The 12,510-nt window shown below is 38.3% G+C and overlaps 1 protein-coding gene across 5 annotated transcripts in view; it reads left to right on the forward strand.

The window, feature by feature from the left end:
- Positions 1 to 12,510, forward strand: part of slc2a9l2 (solute carrier family 2 member 9, like 2) — a 97,875-nt gene that overhangs the window by 40,855 nt on the left and 44,510 nt on the right. For all 5 annotated transcript variants that reach the window (XM_014332518.2, XM_042219429.1, XM_005918700.3 and 2 more), the window contains exons 8-9: positions 8,565 to 8,752; positions 10,793 to 10,903. In XM_014332518.2, the coding sequence (XP_014188004.1) occupies positions 8,565 to 8,752; positions 10,793 to 10,903 (299 nt within the window). The remainder of the gene's footprint in view (positions 1 to 8,564; positions 8,753 to 10,792; positions 10,904 to 12,510) is intronic.

Here is a 12,510-nt window from a genome sequence, read left to right on the forward strand (position 1 = left end):
TGTATTGTTCGATACATATGCGTACCGAACCGAAAGCACTGTATCGAACGGTTCAATATCGATACGAATATCGTTGCACCCCTAATAAATACTTCAGCTTTTAATACTGGCCAAGGTTTTAAGAGGACCAAATCAGAGAGTGAATTCTTGAATTCTTCACTTTTAAATGTAAAAATATATTCTTAAATACAGCTTTCAAATAGTGAATTAAAGACTGAGAGATGGCTTCACATCTTTATTTATGATTGTAAAGCAGTTTCAAAAAAGAAGTGCATTGGTAATGTGAGTTAAATAAACTGTGACTCTCAGTGGTTTTAATTCTACACATAATTGTTTTTTATTTATTTTTTTCACAGCAGACATTTTGACATGCTACATTTGGAATTTATTGCAGCCATTATTAATATAACTGTTTTTTTCTTATATAATAAGTGATAAAGCTGGGTGTGTGAAAAGTCTTTTAGTTACCTTTTTTAACTGACTTAAACCAGTTAAAAAACCATAAAATCTAAAATCTGTTTTAATATTCAGTCATATGTTACTATACCAATTCCAAAAAGGTTGGGATGCTGTATAAAATGGAAATAGAAACAGAATGAAATGCAAATTTCATAAACCAATATTTTATTTTTAATTTCTTTTTCATGTTTTAATAGTGAGAGCTTGTATTTCAAAAAAAATATTAGCAGACACGGGAGAAAGGAAATGAAGTGTAATAAAAACAAGCCTTGTATTAGGCTGAATACCAAAAATAAGGCAAGGTGAAACAAGGGAGGAACTACACTAACCTAAACTGGGAAAAAATTCTAGGATCAACTATAAAAACAATGACATGAGACAATGGCATGAAACTGAACAGGAACGTGCAAAACGTAAACGAGAAATAATCAAAACATGAGCATAAACCTGAACAGTATTAAGAAAAGCTGTGACTTGCTGTGACTTGACGCAACTTAAACAGATGAAGACAGAGGACTTAAATACACAGAAGGGTAATGATGGAAGTGGAAGCACCTGGGGAAACACAGCTGACATGAATGAACATGACGCCACAGGGGAAGTAAAACTAAACACACTGAAAATGGAAACACCAGTCTCTTCAAAGTAAAACAGGAAACATAATTGAATGTAGAGATGAGAACACAAGCTTGACAATAGAACATGGAAACACGCACACACGACAGACTGGGGAGACACAGAACACAAGGAGAGACGTGGGAACAGATAAGGGAGACGAAAGCAAGGGTATAACTAAGCGTTAAACATAGAGGACAAGACAGATGTACACAGAAGACGGGAAACGACTCATAAACATGGAGACATGGATGAAACATAAGCTAGAAAAAAACTCAACTAAACCCTAACTGAATAATAAGACAAGAAGTTAACATTATTGCAGTCTAACATAAGAAAATCAAGAATACAAAATAAACTCAAAATGTTGGATCACAAATTCAGCCCCTGACAATAATATTCCTTAAAATCATGGATACTTTGAATATTTAGTCATCTACAGTAAATATCATCAAAAGATTCCAGGACTTGAGAGACGTACACAAAGGACAAGACTGAAGAGCTGTGAATTTCACGGCCTCAGGCAGCACTGCATTAAGAAAAGGCATGATTCTGTAATGGGCTCAGAAATACTTCCAGGAACCAATGTCTGTAACCACAGTTCACCATGTCATCTACAATAGCAGGGCAAAGCTCTATCAGGAAGAACAAAGCCACATTATGAACATGATCCTGTCATGTGATGAGGAACAAGCACCCAAACACAGACTCAGAGGGCAGGAAAGGTGTCAAATAAAGTGCTTCTTTAATAATAACCATTGAAGTGAGTCCAGTATAACAGGGCGTGTATACAGGCAGTCTGACAAAAGGAAAATGGAGACTGGGACTACATATACACACAAAGACACTGAGGTTTAATCAAGGGAAGAGGAAACAGGAGAGGAACAAGGAAACTGAAACTAATTAAGCCCAGTGATTCAAAGGAAGTAAAACAAAATACAAACCACAGGCAACTGGGAATTACAAAATAAAATAGGTAAGTAAGTAACTCCACTGGAAAACACAAATAGACAGGGACTTAACAAGAAAACACTAAGGAACCTAGAATGATACATACACTAAAATCATGGCACAGTACACTGAACCGAAAACAGAATAACAACTCTCACAGCAATCAAAATGAAAGAATAACAGAAACAACAAAACTCAACCCTCAATAGTAATAAAAACTGAAGGGCAAGAGGATAGGATAACAATGAGAGGCAAACTAAAAAAAATCTTAACAACCAGAAAACTCAAAATAACCAAACTCCCACACCATGACAGATACCCTTTCTTCTCTGGGCCAAAGCTCATTTAAATTGGATTGAGGCAAAGTGTAAAACTGTTCTGTGTTTAAACACATCAAAATTTTAAATTGGTTTTGGAAAACATGAACACCACACCTCTGGACTACCGAGGAGAAAAATTGTCCAAGAGTTCAAAAGCCTGCATCTCTGATGGTATATGGGTGCACTAGTGCCTGTGCATAGATAGCATGTATATCTAGATACTGCATATTTCTGCAAGACAATGTAAAACTACAAACAGCATGGCTTTGCACTGAACTAACCTGCAGTCCAGACATTTCACCAGTCGAAAACATTTGTTGCCACAAAATGAAAATCTGACAAAGAAGGCCCAAGACTACTGAGCATCTAGAATCCCATATTACACAAGAATGGGAGAGCATTCCTCTCCTGAAAGTCCATCCTCTTTTAATTGAGTAATTCAGTTCCTTAGTTACTCAATTAAAATTATGGTTTTCTATTTTACAAATCTTTTTCTTTGATACCTCACAAATCATTGATTGGAGGTATAAATGTCAATCTTTTGTTTTTTTTAATATTCTGTTTCAAATGCACTGATTCAGTGCCTTTAAACCACAGTAAGCTGCAGCTGCCAGAGAGGCAGAGAGATACTTAAAATCACAGCACATCTTCATCTTTCTGACCTCAAACAAAGGGAAGAAATGAGGAGATGGTCTTTCGCATATTTATTTGGCTCTTATGACACAATAGGGGAAATAAAAAGTTGCTCTTGAATGTTATGTCCCAGTTAAGAGTTTTATCCATTAAAACTCTGTTTTGAAACTGCGTAGACCCTTAACCTTTAATTTGCAGCTACATTTTCACAGAAATGTTTCATTTGAAACAAATGCAAATTATTCATTACTTTTTAATCATGTCTTTTTAGTATTCTGTTTTTGAAAATGTTTTCAAATCACCTATTTTTTACTTTTTTGGTATTCCGATTGCACAGCTGCGAAAGGCAGTAAATATCAGAAAAAAACGGCAAAAATCAGCTGCTTTTTATGAAGCATGAGAAATACATACATTATTTATTGCAGCAATCTTTGCACAGTTGTGTTACATTTCCCCTTAGACCTTACTCAAACAATAATTTATTCTCACTGACCACAACCTTTTCCAACAATTTGTTTTGTTGTACCTTACCTATACATTGGCCATAGTAAAAGGTTACAGGTGCAAAATTATAAAAAGTTTTCATAACTATTACAAATATTTCAAGCTTCAAAAAAAGAATATGATATAAATGCTGTGACATGAAGAGGCACAGCATGGATTAAAGGCATACGTAGCTCAAACTACATGTGTTAATGAAGTATAAAGAAAAATGTAATTTCAAACAAAACTTTAATGAATTTGGTCTCTGGGGTGGTTTGAGCTGTTTCATGCCCGCGTCCATACATTATAGATTGGTAATCTCTGAAGGTTTGGTGGCTTACAGTTTATTCTTTGTAAAATTGAACATGATCTTTGATTCTTTTGAACATGTTGTGCATGAAGGTCTCAGAGGACAAAGCAGTATTTATGATGATGGTGTCACATGAGAAAATTAATCATCAAAAATACAATTAAATGGAATAAACAGATTTATTATGCAGCAATAGACATGTTACCAAATAGTAGTGATAATAATAATTGGTTGGTCTTATGGGCTTCTTTGAAAACACATTCTAGTTCTGCGATGTCTTTTTTCTGCACACTTTATGTGAAAATTCAAGGAGAGTACCCTTACCTCTCATGATGGAACACTGTTTGTTTAGCTCTGGTTTTGCCATCTGTCTTTTGTTGCTGCTTCCTTTGTGTAATAAATTCCTACCTTGAGTATTTCCAGCAAGTTAGAACCAAAGAAATGTGTTTTTGTTGCTTTTATCTTACAAAAAAGACAAAAAGAGAGTTGAACAAGTCCAGAAACCAACTGCAGAGAAGCATGATGTTATAAATTTAAAGTTTCTAAATCTTTTATTTATATAATTCTGTCTTACGTTTTATTACAATTGGATTAAAACAGTGTGTCTCCAGTGGTGTAGTGGTTAACACATTTGCTTGGCAAGGAAAGGGTTGCTGGTTTTAATCCCAGCTGGAGACTCAAATCCTCTTTAGGGCTTTTTCAGGAAGAGCAGCTAGTGCATAACAACTAGTGCAAGCCCTACCGGCTGTCATCACCCCTTGTGGCAAGGGTGAAGCCGGAAGCAGCTTTTTCATACTAACATTAAATAACTGACGAAGCGATGAAGGGTTGGGTAAAGACTTCCTGCTTTCTTATTGTCTCTACAAGTGCCTTTCATGGGCATACGACTTTAATTTAACACACAATGCTTTCCCCAACAAATGATCTGCTTAGTTACTGAGTGATATTACTAAAACTTACAATATCTGACTTTTTAGGGAAACTGATGGGCCTCGTAGACGAGTGTTGTTGTTTTATTTAGTAAAGTAAAATGCAACCAGTGCAATGCTTGCAGAACTTCTACTCACAGATAATTTACAATTTAAAGGTATCACAGAGAGGTGAGCTATGCATTGCTTCTTTTAAGCATTTTTGTAGGTCGCCTCATGGTTGAACAGTGGTTAGTACGGTTGCCTCACAGTAAGGTCAGTTGGTCAGTTCCACCATCCAGCCAGGGTCTGTCGAGTATGCATGTTCTCTCCAGGTACTCTGGGTTCCTCCCAAAGTCCAAAGATGATGATTCTAAATGGTTCCCTGTCTCTATGTGTTAGCCGTGTGACAGATTGGTGACCTGTCCAGGGTGTACCTTGCCACTTGCCCTAAGACAGCTGGGAGAGGCTCCAGCTCCCCTGTGACCCTGATTTGGATAAGTGGAAGAGAATGGATGTTGACAACAGGCAGAGACACAGAATACAGCAGCATCAACCTTTAAATTCTGGCAGCTGTATCCTAACACACACAACATTTTACTTCACCTTGAGACTATCTTTAAATATTCTGTTTCACACTTGTCTCCATGACGATTTTATTGCCAGTGTAAAACTGCAGAACCGACAAGCCCATCATGGTTCTTTAAAGCTCCTTTGTTGCACCACATCCCTCCACCTTGTGGCACTGTGAGTCTTTGGTCACAACAGTGACACAGAGTGGAGCCCTGCAGTTCTCAGTAACACAGGATGGCTGCATGGGGACAGTGACACTGTTGAACAACTCACCTTACTCCAACAGATATCGATATCAAGTCACACCTACTCGGATAGCAGCGAGTGGTGTTTAATGCTCTATCTATATTAGAATTACATGAAGTTACATTGATAACACTGATCATTTCAGCTTGTTGGTTCTTTTCTCTCCCTTTCTAAACTTTGTCTCAGAGATCACACCATTGTAGTTAATGGATTTTAGATTTTGGGCTTCCATGTAAACTGCTGGGAATATCTTTTTATATTTAGCTGTCAACTGGGCTGTCGATAGGTGAGTTAAGTAACTATATTATGCTATGTTTTAGTATCATAATTTCTCACTGGAGTTTCATATATCTGTATTCTGCACTGATATAACACAACCTGCACTTTTGGGGACAGAATGTCCTCTCTCTTTTTTCCCTCTCACCCTTTTCTCTATATTATATCAGTATCAAAATCCTAACTGGCCTTCTTTTGCTTGATTATTTGGTTTAGCAGAGATACACGTATTTTTACTTTAAATGCTTCCCTTTTCCTGCCTCAGAAATCATGGCCCAGCCTTTACTGTGACACTGGCCGACTCCATCTTGTGTGGGCAGCGTCTGCACCGCGTGTCATTTCATTTCCACATCCTAATGACCTGCTTTTAGTCCTTGACTGTAGAGATTTGCTCCCGTGGACTGTGTCCTAAACTCGTGCCTAGTTGACCTGCCCTCAACTCCAGGGATTAACCTTCACAAGAGAAGGGCTCAAAGTGAGAAAAGAGTCTTTCCATCCACTTATTCTTTGCCATCTATTGCATCCAAGAAGGCACGAGTTCAAACAACCTTCAAATGGCCGAGCTAAAAATAACAGAAAATGGTTAGCAGTCATCTCGGCTTGAATAAAAAAGGTGTGGTGATTTCTGCTTCATTCTGACACAAAGAAAAGACATTAAACTTACTTAAATGTAAATAATCTGTCTTGTATTGGGTCGATATTATATAACAAATGCATAAACTTGTTAGGCAGTACGTAGGACATCGACATCTAGTCACAGATGATATGTGTTTCTAAAATCTATTTGTGGCAATTAAAAAGAAAATCTCACCTATTTTACATTCAGCAGAGGTCAAAATAATGTGATAGATACTTAAATCACTACAGCCAACAAACAAAGAGGTCTGAGAGTCATCTGCATTGCAGCAGAGTGTATTATTATGCTGATGAATTATGTATCCCAGAAAAAGCATTGAAACAGGGAAAATGTGGCCTGTAGATATAACAAATCTTTAGATTTTAAACGAGCAAAATATGTTTTCCATCTTGAATGCATTTTCTTCATGCTGTTATCCAAGTCAGTTTTTCAAATATTATATGTTGTATTATATTTTTTTCACAATATATAAATAAAACAGGGACCAATCATTAAAAAAACTGAAAAATGACACACGGGACTCTGTCCTGTAATGTAACAGCTCCATAGGTTTGTGTTGTTGTGGCCAGTTTTAATTATTTTAGCTTCCAAATCTAATTACTGCCACACCCATGAGACCCGTCCACCATTGTTATGAAGAAGATGCTGGTCACAGGAGCTAAAAGGAATGGCAGGAAATTGAAAATGATTTGTTGTCACCATGGCTGTATAATTTAATGGCAAAGTAAGGCAAACAAGTTTATGTAAACCTGCTTGTACCTTCAGCAAAAAGAGAACGACATATCTATTAACATAGTTATTATTCTGACTGACTACTTAACCTGTGATTTTCAATTGATTCAAGCCATAGAAATGTGACGCAACTATCATTCTCTATGGGAAGAATTGAAGTTGTCACATGAGTCAACAATAATTATTGTTGACTTTTAGAATTTTGTGGTGAAAAAATTCTAATTCTACTGTATTGGTGACATTTAGGTTTATTAGGTATTATTACAAGTATGTGGAGATTCTAAATGCCACATATCTGGATACATGCTCAATCATCCAGCTACGTAAATCCCAAAAGGTTGATTCTGTTCATTTGGATGTAACGTTTTCAATGGGAGACACGTTTCATCTTTTGTCACCTTGTAAACAGTACATTTGCATAATAACTGAAACCAGCCCACTGGATGAGCACTGGGCTGTGAGGTCAGTTCTCTGTACTGTTTATAAGGTTGGGGAAACCTGCAGTCAGCTGAGACTGAAGAAGTCAATTGGATGAGTGCGTAGCGTTTCTCCCATTCAAAACACTACGTCCAGATGAACAGAATCAACCTTTTCGGGTAAATGCCACATAGTTTGCATCCAAATAATGTTACATTTGACCTTTGACCTTACGTTTGCATTTCGCATGTTATATCTTTGAAGAAAGCATTGTCGAGTGAAAGAGAATGAGCTGTCTAGATACAGAAATACCGTAGTATAATATCATATAATAGGCTAAAGTTATTCATCTCCTGTTATCTATGAATCGCCTCTGTCAGTGCACCCCTGGTGGCTGTGGCTACAATGTAGCTTGCAAATCACAAGTGTATGAATGTGTGTGTGAATGAGTGCATGACTGGATATGTAAAGCGCTTTGGGGTCCTTAGGGACTAGTAAAAAGCGCTATATAAATACAGGCCATTTACCATTTACCAATCAATACCTATTACACATTACCTACTCCTACATAATGTTTACAAAATACAATGTGATTCCCTTTAAAGGTAAATACTACCCAGAGAAGGAGCTGCCTTGGTGGAGGTGTGCGCTCTCAATGCTGTTTGTTGTTGTTAAGCCGTGTGACAGCTCACACTTCTACCTGCTCACATTATGTTGGTAAAAAGAGCCAAAAGGCTGGACATAATGTCAGGGTTGAAATGCAGCCTGTTAATAACAAAAGTGTGGGGCTCAGTTTACTTCACTTTTAAGTACCGTTGATAAACCAATAGAAATTTTGCATTTTCAAAGTTTCACTGCTCCATTTACAGCAATATGTTCCCATTCGCCCGTGGAACAAATCGTTAGGTCCTTTGATCTCAGCGTGATGGTTGTTATTGAGGGTTATGGCACTGTCGATATTTTTAACGCTGTTGCGCTTGTATGTCTGAATGTTTGTGCGTAAGCCTTTCAGAGATTTTTGGGAAAGAAGGATGTTTCCCAGGAGCTGGAAGAGGTCCACATGGAGGCTCGAGCTCAGGACAAACTACACACCGTCTCTGTGTTACAGCTGCTGAAGAGCCCAGCTGTTCGCTGGCAGCTCATAACTGTCATCGTCACCATGGCCTGCTATCAGCTCTGTGGCCTCAATGCAGTAAGTTTTTGATTTAACTTACCTTTCTCAGGTTGTGAGTGGAATCAGCTCCCTTTATGCTATTTCACAGTGCATTTGACTGTATTTATAGATCATTTATTATTCATTTAAATAGATTCAGATGCACCAAATCAATAATGCAAGCTCTGTGTAAATATTTCATTATAAGGACCCCACCCCAACACCATTCTGAAAGCAAACAGTCAATATATCTTTAAAGATGATCTGGCACTCTGAGAGTTACACCTAGACCTTGTTAATAAGTTTGGAGCCTTGGTCCTTCCCCAGGCAGGAAGGTGATAAGTGTTACCTCTTCTACTGGAGAGACTCCAACAGGAGAACTTGTCATTCTGCTCTATTCTGGCACTCTGGAGTACATTCCCAGTCAATTATGCTGTTTTCTGATTTTTCTGATTTCGGCTTGGGCTAGAGAATATTGCAGTAAACACTGATGATGAATTAAAGACAAAAAAAAGGAACAGAAAATGCACGAGTAAAGTGTTCGACCACCAATTGCCGCATGAGAAAAAGGCTTCGTGATTTCTATTTGAGGGATGGAACTGCTTTCTTTAAGTGACATACTGCCTCACGAGGGCTTTTGATCACATTGGAGAAAGTTCTGTTTAACACATCAGTCCAAAAATGGGTCAGTGTCATCTTGGAAGAGATGACCCACCCATCAGGGTAGAATAAAAGACAATCAATCACAACTTTGTACTGATTTGCATTCCTAGCCCTCAAGGCGACAACGCGACCAAAGTGTACCAGTAAAATTTTGTTACCTTACCTTACCTTGTTATTTAACCATTATGTGTGTCTGGTTTGGTAACAACTCCACCACTTAACCCACTGAGGTCTGTGCCTGTGCTTTCACAAGTGTGATCCTTGTATGTTTCATCACTTTTGAAGTCAAGTATTTTTTTTCTTTTTTAAATCAAGTTTTAAATCTGTCATTTGCTTAATTACATAGTTCTTGAACTGCATTTTGTTATAAAAGTTTAAAGAGAAGGTTCAAGTGTAAATACAGAAAAAAACAAGAGCGCTTGTGCACCGTTAACCTAATTAAAGTGACTCTAGGTTTATGTACAGCGCTGTGCAGGAGACCCAGTGGCTGTGGAGAATCGCTGTGAGTCACTATATTTTGTGCACTTTGTTCAGACTAAGATGCTTAGCCATCCTTCACCTGCTGTGCTGCACTGCACTCGAGTGTCAATGATTGGTATGTCTCTGAGCTGGCTTTATAAATGCCAAGAATAGTCCTTCACCTGGAGGAAAGTTGCTGCTAATTACAACAGACTGAGAAAAACTTACTTTAAAATTGACTTCAGACTCCCAACTCTTGAGTCACGATCGCTCAAGAGTTGGGAGTCTGAAGTCAGTTGCGTTACTATTTTTCAACAGACGGTTGAAGCTGTGTTCAGCTTCCTGCAGCTTATGTTGTGGTGATTGTGGCTCGTTGTGTCCTTGGGCAAGACACTTCACCCGTTGCCTACTGGTGGTGGTTAGAGGGCCCGGTGGCGCCAGTGTCCGGCAGCCTCGCCTCTGTCAGTGCGCCCCAGGGTGGCTGTGGCTACAATGTAGCTCGCCATCACCAGTGTGTGAATGGGTGGATGACTGGATGTGTAAAGCGCTTTGGGGTCCTTAGGGACTAGTAAAGCGCTATACAAATACAGGCCATTTACCATTCACACACACATTCACACACAAATGCAAAAACACTAGCAGTTTTTAAAACTCTAGATTGTATTTTCTCACTTTGCTTCCGTTTGTTCGCACTTATTCAGCCTTCTGTAAAACACGTTCAAAGGTTTTAATGTCTTTCTTTGTGTTTTTAACAATATTAGTGCAGGTGTTAAGCTTGTTGCATTTTAATGTCAATTCATCTCATTCTAAATGTGATGAGAATGTAGGCCAACTTTAGTTTTGTGTGTCAGCTCTGAAGCGAACAGGATTGCTGAGTTTTGTGTAAAGATATAGATAAATGAGTATGTTGTTGTTGTTGTGAAAACCAAGACCAATGGTACTTTTTAATTTTTTTAGATCTGGTATTATACCAATGGGATTCTTCGTGAAGCAGGCTTTACTGAGAGCATACTTCCCTACATCACACTGAGCACAGGTGCCATAGAGACTCTGGCTGCCATCATCTCAGTAAGTATGGCTATTTGATTTATTACTGTAAGTCAGCAACAGCTTTCAGGTTTACTGTCAAGTACTAGGAGTTCAAAAATGAAAAACAAGCACAGACAGGCAAAAAAAAGCTGAGTGGTCAATATAACAACCAAAAAGAAGAAGAAATAACTCACATGGAAGAGAACAACAAAAGGTGCTGCAGAGAACAAAGAGAAAGTCCTGTTAACCCTCTCAAGGCAGGCGTTGCCGATTTGCAACAGTTCAAAACTAACAACCTGCTTACCCCACATACATATTTTATGAGTGTTTTTTACTCAGAAGTACCACTGCAGGACTTGGTTGTGTGGAATAGCAACAAAAAGTTTAATTTGAGCCTGAGAGGGTTAAAAATGATAGAGAATCCAAAAAGAAACCAAAACTCTGGCAGCAATGACCTGGGACCTGAAGTTAGTCAACATACAAACTGAGGGAGGGGACGAGACTGCGCGCACACACAGGACTAATGAGGTGCAGGTGGAACCAATTAGGAAGAGCAGACAATTATAAAAGCACACGAAGGCAGATAAGATATTCTTGCAAACTGGAAAACCAAGAGTAATGAAAATTCAAACCCTTATCTAAGCCAGACACCATGACCCAGAAGGCCCCTCTGCTAATGAACAGTCACAAGGCACATTTTCTGTTTGATTGTATGCTTTGGTATGTTTGACAATTCTAGGTTTACACGGGTATGTGCTATGTGAGAGAGGTTTGCTTTTATTTTGTTAGCAGTGGATGATGCTTTTTGTTGTAATTTACATTCCTGCACATGCATACACACTCTGACCGGCCACTTTTTTAGGTGCAGGGTTCAGTGTATTGTGCATTCAGAGATCCTGTACTGCATAGCTGGGCTGTGACAGGTGGTTGTTTGACTTACAGTTGCTTTGCTGTCAGGTCACCACAGGCTGGCCATGCTCCTCTGACCTCTGGCATCAATAAGACATTTTTAATCAGAGAACTGAGGTGCACTGGATATTTTTCTCTTGGAAATTCTCAGTAGGTCTGCAGCTTCTGTCTGGCACAAACAACCATACCACATTCCAAGTTACTTAAATCACCTTTCTTCTCCATTCTGATGCTGAGTTTGAATTTCAGCAAGTCGATGTCTTGATGCCATTGATACCATTTACATGGCTAAATGCAATGAGCTGCTGCCATGTGACTGGCTGATTAGGTATTATTGAGCAGTAAAACAGGTGTATGTTATAAAGTGTGTGTGTGTATTTGTGTAAAGTCAGTTCTATACAAGTGTATTGAACAACTACTAAATATTGTCATATTTATTGATTAAATATGACTCGTGATCTCCGTGAATGAAATCTGGGTAGTGTAAAGGGCAAAGACAAATATGCAGTAGTTGACAATCCTTTAACCCAATCAACCCAATCCTTTATTGTTACTATGTTAGCATATTCTAACATATTAGCAGCTCAGCTGTACTTGGATTGCTCTCAGCCATGTCATTTCACTTGACATGCTTTTTAGTATTACTTCCTCTGGCAGTAAATCACTTTCTAAATGATGGAGCAGGGAGCACTTTGTTTGGGAAACGGCTTAATGAAGTAGTTAGTTTGTTGGAGCAT

The sequence above is a fragment of the Haplochromis burtoni genome, unplaced genomic scaffold (genome assembly GCF_018398535.1).
Source record: "Haplochromis burtoni strain Fernald_Lab_line unplaced genomic scaffold, NCSU_Asbu1 Contig_32, whole genome shotgun sequence".
In the NCBI taxonomy this organism is placed as follows: Eukaryota; Metazoa; Chordata; class Actinopteri; order Cichliformes; family Cichlidae; genus Haplochromis; species Haplochromis burtoni.